Source organism: Vipera ursinii, assembly GCF_947247035.1.
Source record: "Vipera ursinii genome assembly, chromosome: 1".
Taxonomy (NCBI): Eukaryota; Metazoa; Chordata; class Lepidosauria; order Squamata; family Viperidae; genus Vipera; species Vipera ursinii.
In genome coordinates this window covers 16,852,021-16,875,587 of record NC_139512.1, presented here as the reverse complement: position 1 = coordinate 16,875,587, position 23,567 = coordinate 16,852,021, and the positions used below count along the sequence as shown (strand labels likewise).

The 23,567-nt window shown below is 50.0% G+C and overlaps 2 protein-coding genes across 2 annotated transcripts; both read right to left on the bottom strand.

Moving 5' to 3' along the window:
- Nucleotides 1–1,302: 1,302 nt before the first annotated feature.
- On the bottom strand, nt 1,303–4,260 carry LOC310632953 (potassium voltage-gated channel subfamily V member 2-like; the record flags this gene model as incomplete). Its single annotated transcript, XM_083350405.1, has 2 exons — nt 1,303–1,628; nt 2,974–4,260. The coding sequence occupies 2 exons, from the start codon at nt 4,258–4,260 to the stop codon at nt 1,353–1,355; spliced, it is 1,563 nt and encodes a 520-aa protein (XP_083206531.1). The 3' UTR covers nt 1,303–1,352.
- Nucleotides 4,261–5,944: 1,684 nt separating this feature from the next.
- Nucleotides 5,945–22,197, bottom strand: CD320 (CD320 molecule). Its single transcript, XM_083359815.1, has 5 exons — nt 22,081–22,197; nt 19,207–19,647; nt 16,497–16,556; nt 15,566–15,702; nt 5,945–6,129 (listed from the first exon to the last, which is right to left on the bottom strand). Exons 1-5 carry the CDS (start codon nt 22,130–22,132, stop codon nt 6,010–6,012), a joined length of 810 nt encoding a protein of 269 aa, XP_083215941.1. The 5' UTR covers nt 22,133–22,197; the 3' UTR covers nt 5,945–6,009.
- Between the last annotated feature and the right edge of the window lie 1,370 nt (nt 22,198–23,567).

Genomic DNA, 23,567 nt, shown 5'->3' with positions numbered 1-23,567 from the left:
AACTTCCTGCACAACGAGAGACTTGTAAATATTTGTTTTTATGCTTGTTGTGATGATGATTTTGCCAAGGAAGTGCTTTCCTCCACATTAAACGCAAACGGCTTCCAAGCTTCTGGTCCTGTCGCTTCTTTTACTGCTGGGGGGGGGCGCCAGCTTGGGGAGGGGGCAATAAGGAACAGCGGCAGCCAGGGACACGTCTGCCTGCCAACGGGCCAAGCAGAGTGGCAAAAATAAAATCAGAAAATTGAGCCTGGTGCACAAAGTTTTGTGACTGTGTCTTGCCCGCAAGCGGCTCTGTTTTGCTCCCACCAAGGAAGCAGGGGTAGTCCTGAAGGAGCCTGTGTGTGTGTGTGTGTGTGTGTGTTTTCCCTGTCCTTGTAGCCTTTCATTGAAGATTGCATCTGGGCATGGAAAGAAGGAACAGCTGGATGTGGAGAATTTATCTTCCGCTCACCGGGCATCAAAGGCGTTTTTCCCAGCAAACTCAAAATGGGAAGGTGTGCAGAGAACGGGGGGTGGGGTGGTGGTTTCCAGGGCAGAGGGCAGGACAGGGGAATTCTGGGAGTTGAAGTCCACCCATCTTCACGTTCCCAAAGTTGAGAAAAAACACCCGGTGTGTGCCCATTTCCTTCCCGCGGGCCGTTGGGCATCCCAGGGCAGAGAAACTCTCTCCCAGTTTCTGTCCGGCTGGGACCAAGTGACGGCGAGTTCCAGTCCTGCCTTAGACACAAAAGCTGACTGGGTGACTTCGGGCCGGTCCCTCTCTTTCGGCCCAGCCCACCTCACAGGGTTGTTGTAGTGGGGAAAAGAGGAGGAGGGGGAGGAAAGAAAATCAGATACGCTCATTGCCTTTCTTTAAAAATAAAAATAATAAAGGCAGGGCAAAACGGAAGTCTAACAATAAAGCCAGCCAAAGGCATTTCCGCTGGGGAAGGTTTAGGAGAGGCAGGGGGCTTCCAAGCCTCATTTGGGCATCGGGGGGGGGGCTGGCCGGTGAATTCGGGCACCCGATTCCCACCTTTGGCTTCAGAAGACCAGGTATAAGCGGAACTCTCCGGGATTAAAGCGATGTTGGGCTGACAGGCAGGCAGCTCCGCTCTGGGCAGAGGGAAATGAGGCGGGGGGGATCAGCCCCCTCTGCCCACCCTCTCTGCCCCCTTGGCATCCGGGGAGGGGGGGAAGGAGGCTGGCTGGCTGGCTGTCCTGGGTGCGAGGGAGCAAAGCTTGGCAGGCCCGCCTGGCACGGACGGAGGCAGGAGTCATCCGGGGCTTCCGACGGGAGGGCGGTGTGGCTGAGGTGGGTGGGTGGGGGGCAGGGAAGGCGCAGGGGGTGGGGTGGGGGTGACGAGCGGCTACTGGCCTGCCCGGCTGCTCTGGGGGCCGCAGCACTGGTCCAGCTTCTTCCACAGCCTCTCCCTCAGGTGGTCCTTGCGGGGGGCCTTGAGGGCCACCGAGCTCTTGTCCTCCTGAGACTTGAGCTTGGCGTAGTAGTCGGAGAACTTGTTGTAGAGGATGGAGATGGGCATCCCGTTGAGGATGATGCCGAAGGCGATGCAGCCGAAGGCCACCACCCTGCCCAGGAAGGTGTCCGGCACCGTGTCCCCGTAGCCCACGGTGGAGAGGCTCACCTGGAGGGGGAGGGGGGAGGGGGGAGGGGGAGGAAGAGGAGGAACACAGGAGGAGGAGGGGGAGGAGGAGGAAGAAAAGGAGGAAGAGGAAGAAGAGGCGGAGAGAGGAGGGGGAGGAAGGAGGGGGAGGAAGAGGAACAGGAAGAAGAGGAGGAACATAGGGGGAGGAGGAGGAAGAGGAGGAGGGGGAGGAAGAGGAGGAAAACAAGAAGGAAGGAAGGAGGAAGAAGGGGGAGGAGGAAGAACAAGATGTCCTCCTGCGTTGAAGCAAACTCACTTGCAAGACGCCAAGAAAAGACCTCAACCGCGAAGACGACGAGGAGGGCTCTGGGAGCTAAAGCAGATGATGAACGATTGAGGGGGGGACCTCGGCTCTTTTATGACTCGTGGACTCCAACTCCATTTGCCCCTCATCCAAGCCAGATCTTCCCCCATCCCTGCTTGGGCCATTCTTGGGAATTGGGGTCCCCAAGACGTATCAAATGTCATTCTTGGGTCTGACAGGGCTACTAACTCAAGAGGACGCCCTCAGCTACAAATTACAAGTACAGACTAGGTGAGACCCACAGTAATCATGAGAGGGGCCTTGGAGACCCAGTGGACCGTGCCTTAAATGTGAGCCAGCCGTGTGCGGCGACAGCCGAGAAAGCAAACACAATCCTGGCTTGTATAAACAGAGGCATAGAATCAAAATGACGTGAAGTCTTAGTACCGCTTTATGAAGCCTTAGTAAGGCCACACCTGGCATACCTGGTTACCACATTGTAAAAAAGACGTTGAGACTTTGGGAAAAGTGCAAAGAAGAGCAACTAAGATGATCAAAGGGCTGGAGACTAAAACGTAGGAAGAACGGTTGCGGGACTCGGGTATGGCCAATCTAAAGAAAAGAAAGACCAGGGGGGACATGATAGCCGTCTTAAAGGATTTGAGCAGCTGCCACAAAGAAGTGGGGTTATGTGTGTGTGTCAACCTATTCTCCAAAGCGCCCGAAGGCAGGAGAAGAAGCAACGGATGGAAAGTAATCAAGGAGAGAAGCAACCTGGAATTAAGGAGAAACTTCCTAGCGGTGAGGACAATTAACTGGTGGAACAGAAATTGCCACCAGAGGTTGTGGGCCCTCCATCACTGGAGGTTCTCAAGAGGAGACTGGACAGTCACTTGTCTGAAATGGTATGGGGTCTCCTGCTTGAGCAGAGGGCTGGACTAGAGGACCTCCAAGGTCCCTCCAAACTCTATTCTGTTACATAGTTTGGGTCACGAAGCATCTGCTCTATTCTGATAACTATTATTAGCTGATATGCGGGGGAAGTGGGGGGTGTGGGGGGGTGTTGATGGGTTCACTTACTGCTGCCCACCACCAGGTGCTGGGGATGCTGGTGAAGTTGGTGTTCGGCACGTCGTGCTCGACGGAGTACATGAGGGCGGAGAAGGTGAAGATGCCCATGGCGATGAAGAGGAGGAGGCAGCAGACCGGCTGGCAGCACTGCCGGAGGGTGAAGCCGAAGGCCCTCAGCCCCGTGGAGTGCCGGGCCAGCTTCAGGATACGGAAGATCCGCATCAGCTTGATCAGCTTGAGGACCTTGCCCAGCTTCCCCACGTTCCGCATCTTGTGCAGCTCCTCGTGGTCTTCGGAGTCATCCTCGACCAGGCTCTCAAAGATGATCTGGATGTAGAAGGGCAGGATGGACACCAGGTCGATGGCGCTGAAGGCCGCCCGGAAGAACTGCTGGAGGGTGGAGGTGGAGACCAGCCGCATGAGATACTCCAGGGTGAAGAAGACGGCGCAGACGGTCTCCAGGTGCTCCATGCACTGCTTGCTGGTCTTGTCCTGCATCTCCTTCACGGTGCTGAGGGTCATCCCCACCACCGAGAACAGCACGAATAGGCTGGACAAGATGGCCGTGATCTTAGCCAGGACCGAGGAGTACGGGTTCTCGATCACGTTCCAGATGGCCTTCCGGAAGCGGCCCATGAACCTGCCCTCAAAATGTTCCTCGTTCTCGACCGTCTCCAGTTCGGCCTCCAACTCTCGCTGGATCTTCAGATACTCCAAGATCTCGTCGTGCTTCTCCTCGAAGAGAATCCGGCAGCAGCGCTGGGCATAGTTCATGTGGATGCCCCAGTACTCAATCTCCTCCAGGAAGTTGGCAGAGCAGAACTCGGTCAGGACCCACATGACTCCGCTGCGGTAGAAGTGGAAGACGTAGTGGAAGATGAGAGGGTCTCGGTCGAAGAAGTACTCATTCTTCAGCACCGAGTAGTCGTCACACAGCTCTAGCTTCTTCACGGGATCCACGCAGGTGGCCAGTTGCCCGATCCTGGTGAGGGGGTATTTGGCCGCCACTCGGATGGAGATGTGGAAGCATTGGCCTCCAACGTTGAGGGTCAAGAAGTTCGGATTCCACGGGTGGTAAAGGTTGTCGCTGTCCTGGGCCCAGTTGGCCAAATTGTCCACGGAGCTCCACGGCTTGACCAGCTTCTCCTGAGAGAAGGGGGGCAGAAGGAGGTCCACGTTGTTGGCAGTCCTGCAGCACTTCTGACAGGCCCCAAACTTCATGTTGGCCGAGAGGCTTGACCGCCTTTGCACGGTGGGCCTCATGGTGGTGGTCGGGGGTCCTCCAACGGCCACCATCCGCGGCCGATGCCTTTAGGGGAACTGGGATTCTAATTGCCGAGTTGCTACTTTAGCAGCTCTGAACTGCTCGCTCGTGTGCCACCAAACCAGCTGAGCCCCACAAAGCCGCTGAATCCCAGTTAGGGGACTGGATGAAACTGGAAGCAGCTGGTTCTGAGCTTCTTACGGCATTAATCAGATTATGCTCTTAAAATGTCAACCTAAGAAGTTAATCTGGAAGTTTGGGTTGGGCCGGTCTGATCTCACGTTTTTTTTTTGGGAAGATGTCGTGTTTGGGGTGCTTCAAGACACAGGGGTGAGCAACCATGTCAACTTTATGACCTGTGGACTTCAACTCCCAGAATTCCTGAGCCAGCCAGGACCATGATTAGCCCTTCGGTGGGGGGCTAGCAGGATATCCCACGGTTGCAGTCTATTGCACTGTCAAGAATGAAACTTTGGTAATGACCTGTCGCATTTCAACTTGCCATTAGAGTAAGGGGTGGGGGGGCGGGGAGAGAGGTGTTGCTTTAGAATGGGAAAAAAACGACACCTCCCCGATTCCGCTGAAGACTGTGAGACGCTGAAACCTTTCCAAGGACACCACAGCAGGTGTGGAGAGGAAGCAGATGGTTCCCATAACAAAGTAAAATTGTTTACATGGACTATGTGAGAGGTTGGGGTTTGGGCCCAAGAAATGATGATTTAATTCTATGAACCGGTGTCTGGGAAACTTTAGTTTTGCTTCGACACCACCATGCTGTGTATTCAATAAACAGCGAGATTTTCGGAAAGGGAATAGACCTGGAGTTTTATTTGGATTCTGGAGCTGGATGTTGACAAGAACGTTGAAAGAAATCCCAGAAAACAGCGGTGTTTCTGGTTGGGGTGCTTCTCAAGGCCCCTGAAGGGAAAGCTGGGAGTAAAGATGAAAAGGGGGGGGGGTCTGAAGGAGGGGTGGGGGTGGGAGGCAGGGGAGATTCCAGAACAAAAGCCAGCCCCTCCCCCCACCCAAGAGTTAGGAAATGATTTTTAATGTTCGTACTCCGACAGGAGGTTGAACCCAGTGCTGCACAAGCAAGACATCCAAGCTGGACAAGACTCAAAAAAAATAAAATAAAAATCAAGGGTGCCTTTCCTGCCCCCAAATAGCTCAAATTCTCACCTCCCAATCTCAGTAAGTGACAATCCCAGTAATCAGGCGGCGTTCACTCCAGATGGCAACGCGACAAAAAAAAGCAAGAGCAGCCAAAACCAACCTTTGTCCTATTGGGAGGGGGGGGCTCCATCAGCCTTCCCAAACTTCCAGAAGTTGAGAAGAACAGAGCTGGGAGGGACCTTGGAGGTCCTCTAATCCAACCCCCTGCTGAAGCAGGAAACCCTGGACCATTCCAGACAGATGGCTGTCCAGTCTCGAAAACCTCCAGTGATGGAGCACCTGCAATTTCTGGAGAGCTCTTGTTCAACGCACCTGGAACCACTGGACAGGGGAAGCCCCCCCTCCCCCAGCTGCACCATGAAAGGAAGGTGGGATCCCGCAGCTGGGGGTCTGATCTGAGGGAAGGCCATTTTGCTTGGAGAGGCTCCTCAGAGCCTGGCTGAAGGACTTCTGCAGGAGATCGAACCTGCAGGGCGGCCGCGGATGACAAGCCCAAGCTGGCAGCGAGAGACACCCGGATGTATTTTAAATATTAAACCTATTTTAATTTTTCCCCCATAGGAGGTGGACTTCTGTCGACGGCCTGCAGGCCACGTGGCTTCCCAGCCTCAGTTCCTGCAAGGAGACCCAGCACGGACGCCGGCCTTGTAGATCCAAGGATTCTGCCTGAGGTCCCTGGGCGGATCAGGTGACGGCGTCCCTTGCACGAGGGAGCAAGGATCAGCTTCCTGGGAGAAAGGAAGAAGAAGAGATGAGGCCTCAGGCGCCTCAAAGGGCTGACACTCCAGCCAAAAATAACACCAGAAGAAGAAGGAAGGCAGCAGAGTGGGGACTGGGCAGGCCGGGCTCTGCACCCCAAAGGTATGCAAAGGCGCCTTTGCAAAAGGCAGTCGGACTTTCTTGGGGGTTTTTTTCCTCGAAGAGGTTTCGCTTCTCACCCAAGAAGCTTCTCCGGTTCTGAACGAATGGTGGAGGATGGGAGGACTTACGATTTTCTCCACCGTTCGGTCAGAACCGAAGAAGCTTCTTGGATGAGAAGCGAAACATCTTCACGGAAAAGCAAAGAAACTCCAGTTGCCTCTTGAAAAAGGGACCATCGTTGACCCGGGTGACTCAAGAGCCTCCGCAGAACTGAAGAAGCTTCTTGGATGAGAAGCGAAATGTTTGACTTGGATGATTGAGGATCACCATGGACGCCCCGAAAGGAGAATACGGAGAGAGAAAAACAATTTTTTGGGGGGTGGGGGGCACCCTACTGTAGGAAATCTGTGATATTTCCACCTTAGGCTCACATAAAATGGCGCAGGTCTGGCTCAGGGCAGAGGCAAGTTTCATTTCTGTTCATAAGTTGCAGTTTACCAAAAATCAGATGACCTTGCTACGTGCAGACGGACACCCGTTGGAACACGTACAAGAAAGTAACACATACAAGATAGTTACAAGAACAAAGACATTCCATACAGATATGTAGCTGATTTATAACCTTAAGATAATTGCTTGGTGCATGGCTGAGATGTAACCATTCGTAACCTTAAGATAACTACTTCATGGATAGCTGAACGCTTAGATAATTGCTTGTTGCTAATTGCTTGTTGCTGATGCTTGGGACTTCGGTCTGGGCCCTCATCCCGAGAACGCTCAGAGAGACGTGTCCTCATTCATTGGCAAGTTCGTGAGGAGCCCGCCGGGTGCGAAAAACCCGCAACTGGTGACCCCGACGTGATCTGCTGCGAGTGGATACGTCTCTGACGGTCTCCATACTCATCGCCTGGAATAGGCTGTGCACGATCCATTCGTGAGTATGGGGAACAAATTTTCTAAGCAACAGACAGCGCATCTGAAAGAGCTTGAGGAAATAGTCAGAACTTCTAATATTTTACTTAAGAGTAGTGGCAAACAATTACCAGCAGTTTCAAAAAAGGAGTTGATTGCTTTAATGGAATATGTTTGGGAAAATACTCCGGCTTATCCGGAAAAGGGCTCGTTGAAAACAGGGACTTGGAGAAAAATTGGAGAATGGCTCCACGAACCTCCTCGAGCACCTCCAAAAATGTTAACAGCCTGGCGAGTCTTAATGGAAAGTTTGTTGATTCACGAAAAGGGACTTAAAGAAGCCTTTTCCGTTTCTCCGGCTCCCCCTCCTTATGAGGAACCTATTCAGCCGGGAGAAACTAAGCAGGGCACCTCAGCTGCGGCTCCCAGTGCCCCTCAGGCTCAGCCAGAAGTAATTAACAATTATCCTAAAGAAGGAATGGTGGCAAATGCTGTTAGACAGGCCGCCCGATCAGGACAGCTAACATTGGAAGATTTGTCTTGCTATCCAGTAAACATCCAGCCAGCTCCGGCAGCTGGAGGAAATGCTGTTCACACATATGAAGGACTGCAATGGAATGTAGTGAAAGATCTTAAAAAAGCTGTTGCTTCATATGGCATTCAATCGCCTTTTGTGCAAGGACTTTTCGTTTCCATGGCTGCTACTTATGTGATGGCATTGGTAGGCTGGAAGTCCATTGCACATATGATACTGACACCTTCACAATATGTAGTTTGGGAATCTGAGTATAAAAAAGAAATAGAGAAAAAAATTCTTGCTGGATTACCTCAAGGGGTAGATAGGGATCAATTATTTGGCACAGGACAATTCGTTACAAATGACCAACAGGCTCAAAGCCCAAGGGAGGCTTTTAATTTGATACAGGAAGGGGCTTTAGCAGCTTTCCGCAAGATAGATGATCCTCACGGAAAAGCTAAAATGTCTTTTGCAAAGGTTTATCAAGGTCCCAATCAGGCTTATTCAGACTTTGTGGATAGACTGCAGGAAGAGATAACAAGGCAAATAGACAATGAATATGCCCGAAATGAACTCCTGTTAAAATTGGCTTATGAAAATGCTAATGAAGACTGTAAAAAATTGTTAAAATCAATTATTGCCATGCCAAATGCCACTCTTGCTGATTATTTAAACGCATGTCGCATAGTAGGCACAACGGCATATTCTATGGATGCCCTGGCTATGGCACTAAATAATGGAGGACAAAGAAAACCAATGGGAAATTGTTTTAACTGTGGCAAGCCTGGACATTTTAAAGCACAATGCCGGGCACCCGGGGGAGGAGCAAATCGGCCTCAAAATAGCTCCTCCACGAAACCAAAAACAGTCTGTCCTCGCTGTAAAAAGGGATTTCATTGGGCAAATCAATGCCGCAGCTCTTTTTCATCTGCTCCCCAAGATCAATTCCAGGGAAACTAGAGGGGGGGGCGTTCAGCTAGCCCAGGGGTAGGCAACCTTGGCTCTTTTATGACTCATGGACTTCAACTCCCAGAATTCCTGAGTCAGCTATTCTGACTCAGGAATTCTGGGAGTTGAAGTCCATGAATCATAAAAGAGCCAAGGTTGCCTACCCCTGAGCTAGCCCAACACCAAAGGCTGACTTTTCACAATCACATCCTGATGTTTTTAACATTGTTACATCAGAAGCCCTGGAAATCAATGTGCCTGGGATGGTTTATTTTTTGCCAACTCAGCCCGACCCTCAGGGTCCCCAACCACCAAATGCTCCTTTGTTAGTGTTTCCGGTGCGAGACCTCATGGCTCGGGGAATTTTGGCCTCGCCTTTTTTGCGAGATTCAAACGATTTTTCATCCGTTGCAATGGCGGTTACCGGAAACACACCCACTTCTTTTCAACAGGGAGAACTCGTGGCGACGGCCATTTTGATTTTGCCTGCCACACCCTTTCCCTCCTTTCAAATGGCGGATGCACTTGCAATTGAAAAAACGGTTCAGGATGACCGCCCTTATGATGACATTTAAAATTCATAACCGGAACTTTTCTGGTTTATTGGACACAGGGGCTGATGTTAGTGTCATTCGAACAGAAGAGTGGCCAGAAAATTGGGAAACAGAAAGTGCTCCGGCAGTGAGAGGAGTGGGGGGAATTCAACACGCTGTCCGCAGCAAGCAGTGGCTTCCGGTAACTTCCTCTGCTGTGTCTTCTATTGCCTATTTTCAACCTGTGATTTTGCCCATTCACACAAACTTGTGGGGAAGGGATTTGATGTCACAATTTCAAGCAAAATTGACTCTTGAGTAACATGTTTCAGGCCATTCAACCTTTAAAGCTTCATTTGAAAACTGATACGCCCGTTTGGGTAGACCAATGGCCATTAACTCAGGAAAAATTAAAAGCTTTAAAGCATTAGTAAATGAGCAATTGGACAATGATCACATTGAATCTTCACACAGCCCTTATAACACTCCAGTGTTTGTCATCAAAAAGAAATCAGGCAAATGGAGATTTTTGCACGATCTCAGGGCCATCGATTTGATTTTAAAACCAATGGGGGCGCTACAACTTGGTTTGCCAAATCCAAATTTAATTCCTCAAAATTATGATTTACTGATAATTGATTTAAAGGATGCATTTTTTTCTATCCCATTGTGTAAAGAAGACAGACAACTTTTTGCTTTTACATTGCCTGTTTTTAACAATTCAGAACCTGCCCAAAGATATCAATGGAAAGTTTTGCCTCAAGACATGCTTAATAGCCCCACCATGTGTCAATGGTACGTGGCAAAAGTGTTGCAGCTGTATCGTGATAAGCATCCACATTTTTTGGTTTATCACTATATGGACGATATTTTAATTGCAGCACCAGGCCCCAAAGGAACTGTTATGGCAACTTTTGATTTTTTAACAAAAATTTTAAGTCAGTTTGGATTTTTTGTCAGTCCACAAAAGGTTCAACACATGTCTCCTTATTCCTATTTAGGCCATAAACCTTTGTCCACAGCAGCTTTTCCTCATATTCCAAACTTATTTTTGCCATCAGAACCAACATTGGTACAATTGCAGCAATATCTAGGAACCATTAATTGGGCAAGACCATATCTGTCCTTAACAACATCAGATTTGTCTCCTTTGTTTCATGCTTTAACGTTAGGAAAGCATCCAGCAGACAAGATTTGTTTGTCAGAACAACATATTAAAACTTTGCAGTTGGTAAATGATGCACTAAAAAAGATCTGGGTAGATCGTATGGTTATTAATGTTCCTTTTGCTGCTATTATTTTAAACACGCCTGGACTATTTACTGCTGCTATTGTTCAATGTGCTAACCAATTGAAAATTTTGGAGTGGATTCATTTATCCCATACGCCCAAAGTTTCTGTTTTAACCAGAGAAGCACAATTGGCTCAATTGATTTTTAAAATCCGTCACCGAACGAAATCCTTGATTGGGCTGGAGATAGACACTCTTTTTGTGCCTATGTCTTTGCAAATTTGGGAATCATTTTTTCAAACCTCGAGTGAATTGCAATTTTCCTTAGCTGATTGGCATGGCAAGGTTTCTTGCCACCCACCACCCGATTATCGTTTGCAAATTGTTCGCACTGTACCCATTGACTGGTTGTCACCCTTGTCTCCTCACCCCCTACATTCGGCTGTTACAGTTTTTGCAGATGGGAGCAAGGAGTGTGGCGCCTGTGCCTGGTTGAAAAATGGTCAATGGATAACCAAGCAAACAACACCCCAGCGGTCAGCTCAAAAAGCTGAACTGGCTGCTTCAATTTTGGCCTGTCAAATTTTTTCATTTCAACCTTTGAATCTTATTGTGGATAGCTTTTATGTTTATCACACAATTCAAGTGATTTATGGATCTTATTTATCCCCATCCATTCAACCAGATTTGTTACAACTTTTTTAACCTTGCAAAATTTGCTTTTTGAACGCCAACATCCTATTTTTGTTGCTCACATTCATAATCATCAGCCTTTTCCAGGTTTTTTGCAAGAGGGAAACAATGTTGCAGATCAGGCTGCCTCCGGACTTTCAGCCTGTTCCTTGCAACCCCTCACCCCCTGGGAAAGTCATTCATATTTTCATCAAAATTCCAAAGCTTTGCAAAAGCAGTTTGGCATTACCGCTGCAGAAGCTATTGCAATTCGCCAGCAGTGTCCAACCTGCAGCCAACAAGCCACTGCAATCCCTATGGGTGTCAATCCAAGGGGATTGGAGCCTTGCCAAATTTGGTAAATGGATGTCACACAATATGCACCATTTGCCCCATGGAAGTATTTGCATGTTTCAATTGATACCTTTTCAGGATTCATCATGGCTACCCCCCAAAGGGGAGAAGCCACCAAACATGTCATTAATCATTGTATTCGGACCTTTGCAGTGCTGGGATGTCCAAAAGAACTCAAAACAGATAATGGCCCTGCTTATAGCAGTCAAGCCATGGCAGAATTTTGTCATCATTGGCAAATCACACACAAATTTGGAATTCCATATAATAGCCAAGGCCAAGCCTTGGTGGAAAGAGCTAACCAAACCTTGAAACATGCTTTAGATCGCTATAAAAATCAGAACGGGGGAAAACGAAACCCCAACCTCCCAGCAGTGCAAGAAACTCTTAACCTTTGCCTCTACACTCTGAACTTTTCAAACTTGACTGGCCATCCCTTAACCACAGCTGCAGAGCGGCATTTTTCTTCTTCTTCTTCTTCTTCTTCAGATCTCCCTAAGCCACAGGTTTGGTACCGACAACTTCCAGACCTGACTTGGCAAGGCCCCGCAGACCTTATCACCTGGGGCAGAGGCTACGCAGCTGTTCAACTGCCAGACAAAGTGCTGTGGATCCCCGGTCGTCATGTTCGCCCATATCATGCCTCCACAAAAACAACTACGGACCCCGCTAAAGACGACAATATGGTTTGTGACTCTTATCGGTTTTTCATTAACATTACCAACTCATACGACCGCGGTGCTTCAGACTGAAGGACAATGTGAACTTTGCATGGTAACCACCAAACAAGGCACCCTCATAACTAGAACATTGATTTTTCACACTCACCTATCTTGCAAAACCAAACTTTCACATCAATGCACCTATAATGGTACATCATACTCCATCTGTACCGATGCTGGTAAGATTCAATGTTTCAATCCAAAGGGACCCACTCATCGATACACAATTAAAATTGAAGCAGGGTCAGCTCTCCTGGTTAGTCATGATTTTTATAACAAAGAGGTTTCTCAATCTGTCATCTTTGATGCGTGCAGAGCCATGGATGAAGGGGCCAGTACATGCGGATCCTTAGAATGGCGGGGAACTTACTCCAACAATGAAAAGTATATATGCGCCCGACGATCCGACTACCGTGACTCTTGCGGCAGAGGCACCTATTGTGGGGACTGGAAATGTGTGGATTTTCAGTCCCGAGGAATGACTGTCCATCCAGATACCATACCCAGGTATAATCAGCATATATTACCAGGTTGCCAGCAAACTCCTCCTGCCACCAGCATAATTGCAACTTAATAAATTTGACATTCCCGGTCCCACAACATTGGTTGGGATCGCATTCCTGGAAAGGGGTCAACAATCAATATGGGCTGGGTATCGACGGAACAGGCTCAGACCCCAGTGTAACCTTAACAATCCAGATTATTCAGCACAATTTAGATCCCCTTAGTCAGTCACTTTTTCATTCTTATTATCAAGAAAGCCAACAAACGGAGGGGTTGGTACTTCCCCCAAGAGCTCACAACATGTTTTTGGCCTTGGCAGAAACTATTGCAAAGGAGCTCACGGTACAAAATTGTTTTTTGTGTGGGGGCACTAATATGGGTGATCAATGGCCATGGGAAGCCCATGAACTCAATTACACTCAGATGTTAGAAAATCAGGCCAATTACACCTTTAATCAGAAAGGACAAGAAATTTGGGCTATAACTACCAAATTGGTAGGCAACATTTGTTACCAACGTAAAAAGACTGATTTTCGCCATAGTAACATGGGCTCATTAAGATGCAAAGGGACTTGGGAGAACAATACTTGGTGGTCAGGTTCTTCGGACTCACAGCCCAACAACGCATTGGCACAAATGACAAACATGGCCTTCCTGTTAGATCCAGAAAACAACACCTTGCAATGGAAAGCTCCTACCGGCCTATATTGGATTTGTGGACGTTTTGCTTATAATTTTCTCCCCAAGGACTGGTATGGTTCTTGTGTTCTAGGAGCCATCAGGCCTAGCTTTTCCTTTTGCCCCTCCAACAGCGACAAGTGTTGGGTGTTCCAGTTTATGAAGAAATTGGTAACATCCGTAGTGAAAGAGACACAAAAAACATTCATCGGGGTGTTTGGAAGGACAATGAATGGCCCCCCGACCGTATAATCCATTATTATGGACCTGCAACTTGGGCAGAAGATGGGACCTATGGCTATAGGACCCCAATTTACTTACTCAATCGTCTGATTCGGCTGCAAGCAGTTGTAGAAATTGTCACTAATGAAACAGTTTCAGCCATGACCCATTTAGCAAAAGAAAGTGCTAAATCAAGAACTTATATTATGCAAAATCGATTGGCCCTGGACTATCTCTTAGCTAAAGAAGGGGGGGTATGTGGAAAATTTAATCTTACAAACTGTTGTATTGAAATTGATGACAGTGGGAAAGTGATTCAGGAGATCACAGATAAAATGATTAAAGTAGCTCATGTTCCTGTTCAAACATGGAATGGTTTTAACTTTCAGGAATTATTTGGCTCCTGGTTTCCCAAATTACCTGGTTTGCAGGCTATTGTAGCTTTAATTAGTATGATTGCTTTAGGATGTATTATTTTGCCTTGTGTTTTACCTATTTTTGTTAGAACTATCTCTAATAGCATTTCATTTATAGCAGAGCAACGTGCCATCAAGCATGTAAATGCCTTGTGGGAAAGAAAATATCAGTTATTGCCTCAAGTAGACCTTGAGTCAAATACTACGGGCTAAGCCATTGAAAAGGCCTCCTTCGTATTAGACACAGATGGCGAGGAGGGCCAAAAGAAAGCCTTATGCTTATCACCGGAATGCACCACATCTCTGTCCTACTGAGCCCTTTGGGTCAAAAAAACAAAAAAGGAGGAGATGTAGGAAATCTGTGATATTTCCACCTTAGGCTCACATAAAATGGCGTAGGTCTGGCTCAGGGCAGAGACAAGTTTCGTTTCTGTTCATAAGTTGCAGTTTACCAAAAATCAGATGACCTTGCTACGTGCAGACGGACACCCGTTGGAACACATACAAGAAAGTAACACATACAAGATAGTTACAAGAACAAAGACATTCCATACAGATATGTAGCTGATTTATAACCTTAAGATAATTGCTTGGTGCATGGCTGAGATGTAACCATTCGTAACCTTAAGATAACTGCTTGATGGATAGCTGAAATGTTAACGCTTAGATAATTGCTTGTTGCTAATTGCTTGTTGCTGATGCGTTGCTGGTATCTCAATAAAAGAGAGCTTGGGACTTCGGTCTGGGCCCTCATCCCGAGAACGCTCAGAGAGACGTGTCCTCATTTATTGGCAAGTTCATGAGGAGCCCGCCGGGTGCGAAAAACCCGCACCCTACAAAAGAAAAGAGCGGAACTCAGCAAACCACCTGGGCCTTGCTTTCTGGAATGCCACCCCGGAAACAGCTGGGCTGATGTGGTGCAGGGCAGAACTGGAGCACGGCCAGCTTCTCCCAATGCCCATCTCAAGAAAATGCTGTTTTTGACATGACTCCCCCGTGGGCAGCTCCTGTCCGTGAGATTACGAGGGGCGAGCTGAACAGACGTTCAACAACAGCGCCGCAAAGGAGAACAGAAAGAAAAGCTGTTGGATCCCAAAAAACCGCAAACCTTGCAATTTACACCCGGGGCTGGGGGGAGGTCCAGGAGAGATGTGGGTTCTCCAAGGGGTCCTTGTGTTGAAGCTTACCAGAGACGTGTCTGTGGAGGTTCTCCGTCATCCAGGGCCTGGTTATACCAAACGTGATTTTTTTCAGGAGGCAACTGGACTTCCTCGTTTTCCCTTTGAAGACGTTTTGCTTCTCATCCCAGAAGCTTCTTCGGCTCTGAAGGGATGGTGGGGAAGGGAAGGATTTGGAGGTTTGTGTCCTTGGGGTCCAGGTGCCCTCAACGACCCTCTGAAAGAAGGCAAACGACCAGCTGTCTGCAAGGACTACAAATCCTTCCCTTCCCCGCCATCCGCTCAGAGCCGAAGAAGCTTCCGGGATGAGAAGCGAAACGTCTCCAAAGGGAAAACGAGATGCCTCCTGAAAAAAAAAAAAAAAGGCCCAGAGACAGAAGCCCAGCTAAAGACATCCGATCAGATTTGGGGCTTACCTGGCTGGCAGGCCAATCTCCCGGCTGCTCCACGAGGATTAGCTGCTTAAGGGCTGCTTTGCGGGAGAGGGGAGGCCCGGCTTTCCTAGAGGCCCACAGGGTGACCGCTGCCGCCACCACCACGGTGATCAGGAGTGCTAGAAAAGGGCAGAGAAGAGCGAGACAGGTCAACATCAGCACCCGGCCTCGTTTCCGGAACAGCCGTGGGAGGGGGACGCCGGCCAGCTTGGATCGTTTTCAGGAGAGACCCACGTGGCATTCTAGCACTTAGCCAAACTTTCTGGCTGTCCTGCGTGCGATGCTAGAGTGTTGGAGATGGATCAGAGCCCGCTGCAGCTGGTCCCTGACTTAGCAGACGTTCGTTTAGTGACCGCTCAAAGGTGCAAGGGCACTGGAAAATAGGGACTTGTGACCGTTTTTCACACTTACCGACCGTTGCAGCGTCCCCGTGGTCACGTGACCAAAATCGGGACGCTTGGCTCTTATTTACAGTGTCCCGGGGCCCCCTTTGGCCACCTTCTGACAAGCAAAGTCAACGGGGGAAATCCGGATTCACTTAACAACCCCGTTGCTGGTTCAACAAACGCGGGGATTCGCTTAACAACTGTGGCACGGAAGGTCGTGAAATGGGACAAAGCCCACCTCATAACTGTCTTGCTGAGCGGTGGCGAATCCGGGCTCTCTTGCGCTCGTTAAGCCGAGGACCTCCTTTACCTCCTTCCCGGAGGCCGCTGAGCATCCCTGGGCAAGGGTCGCCGCCCTTAGGTTTGGCCAAGCAAAGCGGGGGGCCCCGTCCCCCACCAATCCCAGGGTCACCCGCTTGCTCATCGTGCGAGGCCAATTTCGCCCTCGCCAATCGGAAGAGTGGCACCGGCTGATTTCCCCAATTCTGTTTTGGGGAGACCAGGGTGGCTTTGGCAGTCTTACTCACCGACAATGGCAGCGATGGTCAGAGGGTCCAAGGCCAGAGTTTCTGGGGGAGCACCGGTGCCTGTAAAAGAAAAAAAGGGGGGGGGGAAGCAGAGGTTAATATGCACACATGGGGGGAAAAAATTAAAATGGAATTTTATTCCGTAGGATGGGATTAAAGAGGAATTGTTGAAAAAGCTGAAGCGACTGGCAGAGAGACGCACTTAAGCAGGATGAGTTCGTGACTTGTGCCCTTTCTTCTTTATCTATATCTCCCCCCCCCAAAAAAAGAGTGAGGCATGGGGCAAAAGCCAAGGTACCTCAAATGGGCTAACTTACAGAAGAAATAAATTAACACGATGATCCCTGGGAGACACAAGCAGCTTTGCAAAGAATTTCGGAAAGAAAGAGACGGCAGCAGCAGAGGGGAATTGAAACACTGAGAAATCAAGACATGATTTTAAAACTCAGAAAGTCTTTCGGAGAGAACTGAGGACTGGCGGGAAAAAACGCAGGAAGCAAAACCAGAGAATCAGGATGCGGAAATACAAAAAACAAAAAAAATACAAAAAAACCCCCCAAAACAAAACAAAAAACCTAAGGTATCTCAGAAAACAGACATCCTGAGAGGAACTTGGATTCTTCCAAGCAGTTATTTATGGCTTGGGAGTATTTGGGGTGGGGGGTGAGGTGTCAGGCCAGCCCAAGACGGCTTGCCCAATCCGGAATGATTACGCAATGATTACGCAACTTGGGGGGCGATAAATAGTCAGACCCTCTTTGTCTCAGGCAAAGGGGCCAGAAACTGCCCCCCACCCGAAAGCTCCTGGTGGGTTGTTGTTGGGGGGGGGGGCTGGCTACCCCAGACCTGGGGATGCAACTTTTAAATCAGGGGTGTCCAACCCAGGCTGCTTTAAGACCTGTGCTTTTCAACTCCCAGAATTCCCCATGGAGTTGAAGTCCACAGGTCTTAAAGGGGCCACGTCGGACACCCCCGCCGTAGATATTGGTTCTGACGGTGTCAAGATATATATATATATATATATTAGCAATGAGACCCATCCGAGAAGGCAGCCAGTGTATTTTAAGCATCTCCCTGTAGGAGGAGAGATGGGTTAAGTCTATGGCGGGAAAAACCTCAAAAGGGTTTTAATGGCAACTTTTCCAACATTTATGGAAAGGCAGAAGTTCCTGGAGCTTCAGCTCTTTTTTTTTTTCAATAAAAAGAATATGAATCAGAAAAGGTGCTACTGGGCTTCTCCTGATTTCATTTATTTACTTATTCAATTTATTTCTGCCCATCTTGTATTGAAACGTTTTTTAAACATCTTGTGTGTGTGTGTGTGTGTGTGTGTGTGTGTGTGTGTGTGTGATGGTTTGGCTAAAAGCAGCATTTGGGAATGTTTTGAGGAGGGCACGTTCCTATCCAAACATGTGAGAAACGGGAGTCCACGCTTGCCTGTTTGCACATGCATGGGATAAATGACAGACGTGGATTAAGAGTTCAAGCCATTAAGAGTGGAGAATTAAACTTCCCAGTTAATTAGAAGCAGCAGAAGACAACAGAGGTCAGCCCAAGAAAAGGGGGGGAGGGGGGAGAGGTGGAGCGCCAGAGTCAGAACGTAAGGGGAATGGGCTGCGGTGATTGACACCTCTGCAGTGATTGACATCTCTGGTTCAGAGTGGCCAACTCCAGCCGTGGAGCCCTGGGGTGACTCTGGCCCAGGCAGAAACCCCTTTGCAGAATCTGAAAATTCAGGACCACCCACAGCAAAACGCAGCAAGCTTTAGGTTTGAGCGACGGAATTTAATTTCCTTCCCCCCCCTAGCATTTGCAAAACCATCACCGGCAACCCAAAACGAAAATTACAGGTTTACAGAATGGATGAACCGATTCCGAATCAGCATTGAACACGAGAATGGAGGGAACCCAGCTGCCCAAATGCTCCGTTTTATTTCAGCAATGTAACTGGAGGCAGGCTGGGCAGGCATCATTTTCTTTTGCTGCTACTGTTTTTTGGTTTTTTTTTTAAAGGGATTTTTATTTTTTTGCAGACTCCCCCACCACGCCTCGAAATCTCAAGAGTAACAGAAGATCTGCTTTCTGCCGATCTTGGCGTCACCTGGTTGGCACCCCAGATTCTTGTCCAGCCTCCTCCAGGAAATGCTGGAGACGGCGCCGTGCCCTTCTACACGCCAAGGACACGGCTCTGCCCACCTCTAAGCTGAAGAGGGGGAAACCAGGGCGGAGGGTGGGATTCCCACAGGACCTTCTCAACTTCCTCAATCTCTCCGAATGACACGCAGGATAGGAAATGTAGGCAGGGGCAACAGGGGCACCAGCAGCAGGAGAGATCCTTCGTGCTCACTTCTTTGGGGTGAAAAATAATGCAGAAAGAGGGAAAAAAAAGAGTGGAACTGATTCCTACAGTAGGAGACGCACCCCAGCCCCCTCTTGCCCCCAGCCAGCTACACGAGGTATTATTTCTAATCTAGAGACTACTTTGCCCGGGTTGACCGGGAGTTAGAAGCAGCAAATAATCACAAGCGGCGTACAGAGAAATACGAAATATAACTGAACAGCAAACAAAGTGCAGCTTTAGCAAGCAGACATCACGAGGTCCAAGGCGGCTCTTTCCGGGTTGCCTAAAAAACGAAGTTGCAATTCAAAGAGAGGCCAGCCAGCAGAAGCGCCGTTGGGCACCCCAAAATCGGACCACAGCTCAGCCCACCTTTTGGGGTTATCTGTGGCGTCTCTGGCAAGTCCGCACCGCAGCCCTCTTCATCGCCTCCGTCTTCACAGTCTGGATGGCCGTCGCACTTGAAAGACAGGGGGTAGCACTCGGCCCCTGGGTAGCATCGGAACTCGTCGCTTTCGCAGTCCTCCTCCTCCTCCTCCTCGAGTGGGCCCACCAAGGACGCACAAAGAGACTCGGCCTCATCCGAACCATCTGGGCAATCCGGGCGCCTGTCACAAAACCGCTCAAAGGGCAGGCAGGGCCCGCTGCTGTGGCCGCACCGACAGGTGTGATTTCTGCAGATGCTTCCCAGCTGCTGACAACCGTCTGTGTCCTCTTGGCAGCCGATCTGCCTCTCCTGGCCCAGGCAGCCCGGCACACGGCCCCCCTCCTGGCACTGGAAGCTCTCAAGAGGGCAGGAGGAGGAGGAGGACCCTGCAGGCAGAAAGGAAGAGAGAGAGAGAGAGAACGGTGAGTGGAGGGGGCCAATGAGATGTTGAAAGAGAGAGGCATTGCATGAATTAAAGTGCAAAAAGAAAGAAAAAAAAGAATGGAGAGATACAGTGAATTCAATTATATTGTCAGCTTTTTAAAAATCCCCAAACACACCCTCGGTTCCTTAAGAAAACCACCTCCTGAGACTCTGACCTTGGATCCTTAGCAGGAAGTAATCATTAACTAACCACTATTTATTTTCAGGGGTGAAAGAAAACATTTCTGATTTGAGGACCAAACCAAATTGCAGTCAGAGGTCGTAGGGCTGCATAGATTTAAAGAATTCTTATGGTTGCTTTCTCCCATGGTGATCTTCGGGAAGTCACAAGCACAGCTAAAAACAGAACAAGTCTTCCGTTATTCTAATATGGATTTTCTCCCGAAACTAAATCCTAAGCTGGATCCCCAGAAAGATCAACGGCGCACCGGATTTAAACACGATGGAGAAAAATCTGCAAAATGGAACTTCTGAAATTATTTTCGTCCTATTTAGGACTCACATTTGCCTTTTCCTTCCAGATGGGGTTTGCTTTTCTCCACTGAAGCGGGGTGCCCGTGTCTTTTAATTTTCAAAAAACTGTGATAGTTTTTTGCAAAGCCGAATTGATTAGAGTATATAAACGGAAAAAAGCTTTTATTTTAATCTCTGGGCTGCTAAATATCAAATCGCAATTTCAGAACAAGGAGAGCTAGCTGACTACTTTACTCTTAAAGCCTAAGCAACAAAGCAGAGCAGAAAGGTTTTACTTGCTTGAAGGACAGGATGGGAATTTGTGTTTTTGAGAATACAGCGGAGAGTTAAGTAAAGCAACCTCGATGGAAGAAACCGATCCAGAGTTCTCACCTGAGACTCTGGAAGGAGGGTTGTGAACACTCCCGAGAAGTCCCTAATGCTGGTAAAGGAAAGATAGGAAGAGGACCAGCAGCAAGGTGAAGGGACTCAGCTACCTGGGTGATGGGGGCATCTTTGGAAGACCTGCAGGAGCAGAAGGTTATGGGGAGATCTTCCTGGAGAAAAGCTATCTACGTGATTGTGAAGAACCGACACTGGCTTGACAGCACACCATCCATCCATCCATCCCTAGCTGGGCAAGTCATACAATTCCTAGAGATGCTGGGAAAGGTGGAAGGGAAGGGGAGGAGGACTAGCATTGTTCAAGAGAGACCCAGTTGGAGGCAATCTGACAGGGGCAATCTTGGAAGACCTGAAGGTTAGGGGGAGATCTTCCTGGAGAAAAGCTATCTATGTGATTGTGAAGAACCGACACTGGCTTGACGGCACACCATCCATCCATCCATCCATCATCCATCTATTTCCATCCATCTCCATCCATCCATCCCTATCTGGGCAACTCATACAATTCCTAGAGAAACTCATCCATCATGCTGGGGAAGATCAGAGGAAGGTGGATGGACTCAGTTAGAAGGGCAATGGGGGCATCAATGGAGAAAACCTACGTTGAGGACCCTCCATCCATCCATCAATGCTTGCTAAAATTTCCCTGCTCCATTTTAATCGCCAACTAGGTCCAGGTGCTAATTAAAGAGCTGATTATCGGGAGGGGAGGAGGGTTCACTGCCACCCCCAGACCTTTTGGGCAGGGAGAGGCCCAGCTGAGCTGGGTCTAAGCAACAGCCCCTTCCCCAAAAGACCCCGTTCGGCAGAGCCAAGCCAAGGGCCCAAAGGACACCCCCTCCTCAATGGAGGGACCCAGAGCCCATCTCAGCTGTAGAAGGAAAGGCAAAGGGTCCAAGGAGGGAGGGGGGGGAAGGCTGGACTACTGCTCCCATCAGCCCCGCCCAGACTTCTGGATCTGGGAGTCCAACCGTCTTCAGCAGGGCACTCAAACAGACCAAGGAACAGAGCCTGAGGGGCCAAAGCATGAGGAGAGGGCATAACGAGCGCCAGGCCCGGAGCAAGACGGGCAAATGTGACACAAATACACCTGCAAAGACAAATCTGGGTTGTGTGTGTGGGGGTAATCCTACCTCCCCCCCCCGTTGCGTTCGACTTCGAAAGATTAAGACTTCCTCTTAACTCGAGGAAGGCTCGCCTTCCCCCTTGGACAGGTAGGCCCGGTCGCCGTGGCAACCGGGCTACGGCTTCACCTCTGACCTTGGAAGAGGGCGAGGGGGAGGGCGAGGGGGACATCGGCGCACGTGCTGCTCGACTCGGGGCATGGAAAGCCAGCCAGCCCGGAGGTGTGGCGGGACGTGAGGGCAGGACAGCCAATGGCCGTCTGCGGGGCGGGGCTTGGGGATGGAGCTCGACCAATCGGCGGCCGCGGGGCGTGCTTGGGGGGGCATGAATGAGCCGCCGTGCGGGAACGGTCCTCTCCTCCCCCCTCCCAGCCTCCGCCGCGGCCCGCTCACCGGCCTCCCAACGCCGCAGCCAGAGGAGGAGAAGAAGAAGAAGGCGCGTCATGGCTCCGCGGCCGCCGCCCGCCCGACTGAACGCCCGGCTCGCATGAAACCCGCCAAGGAAGGAGCGCGCCTGCGCAAAAGAAAAAGCGCTGGGGGGAAAAAAAAAACACGCCTCCGAGTCGCGCATGCGCGGAATAGAACGGGAGGCTCGCCCCGAGGGGGAACGAAGCGGGCAGGCGGCCAAAGGCGCACGCGCAGTCTAAAAGCCGATCCGAAGCACGTGTGTGTGTGTATATATGTGTGTGTATATATGTATATACATGTGTGTATACGTGTGTGTATGCAGCTGCTGCCCCCATCCCTCGGCTCAGGCGATTCCCCCTGCCCCCACCCATGTACTCAGCCCGGTTGCATTGCACGCCCTTCCCGCCCCCTTCCCAGGGGTGCATTAGGGGGGTTTGGGGGTCAGCATCACCTGGCTGCCCCCCCGGAGAACCCCCTCCCCAGCCAGGTGGGGAGGTAAGGGAGGGTCTGCCTTCCTGCGCTCCCCCAAGGACCAGCCCAGAGAAAAGGACTGGGAGGAGGGGATAGCAGTATTCCAGTCTGTGGGGTTACCATAAATAAATAAGGGGAGGGGGTGTCAATCCATTCTCCAAAGCGCCTGAAGGCAGGAGAAGAAGCAAAGGATGGAAACTAATCCAGGAGAGAAGCCACCCGGAACTAAGGAGAAACTTCCTGACAGTGAGGACAATTCACCAGTGGAACAACCTGCCTCCAGAAGCTGTGAATGCTCCAACATTGCAAGTTTTTAAGAAGAAACTGGAAGGCCATTTGTCTGAAATGGTATAGGCTTTCCTGCCTGAGTATAGGGGGTTGGACTAGAACAGGGGTTGGCAACCGGAAAAAGCAAAAGAGCCACTCGGAACCGATTCCATCACACACACAAAAAAGTGGGAGCCGCAAAAAAGTGTTTGCGCGTCCACGCACACGCAAAAAACAACATTTTGCACATGTGCAAAAGGGGAGGCACCTGCACGGCGACAGGTCTCCCTGGCGACAGGCGCTGGGTTGTGGCGCCACCTTCAGCCTGGGCGCCACCGGACCCATCCCCGGGACCTCCAAACCGCCGCCCGTTCGGGGAGGTGCATGCACACCTCCACCCAAATGGGCGGCGGCGCCACCCTTTTGCAGACATGCTGCTGCCGGTTTGGAAAGCTGCCGCGGCCCGTTTGCAAAGCTACCACCTTCGGAGGAAGGGGGCAGCCTGCAAACGGGCCGTGGCAGCTTTCCAAACGGGCGCCGCCACTCTCCGTTTGGAGAGGTGCGCGCGCACCACTGCCCGTTCGGAGAGATGCGCCCGCACCGGGCAACTGGGAGCCGCAGGAGACGGCTTAAAGAGCCGCATGTGGCTCCGGAGCCGCGGGTTGCCGACCTGTGGACTAGAAGATCTCCTAGGTCCCTTCCAGCTCCATTCTGATTGAGGCTCCAACCATTCC

Coding starts and splice junctions, on each gene's coding strand:
- CD320 (XM_083359815.1), bottom strand. CDS start 22,132: ATGACGCGCCTTCTTCTTCTTCTCCTCCTCTGGCTGCGGCGTTGGGAG. Junction 16,557..19,206: donor GCCACAGATAACCCCAAAAG/GTGGGCTGAGCT, acceptor TTTCTTTTACAG/GCACCGGTGCTCCCCCAGAA. Junction 15,703..16,496: donor GACCATCGCTGCCATTGTCG/GTGAGTAAGACT, acceptor GCCCTTTTCTAG/CACTCCTGATCACCGTGGTG.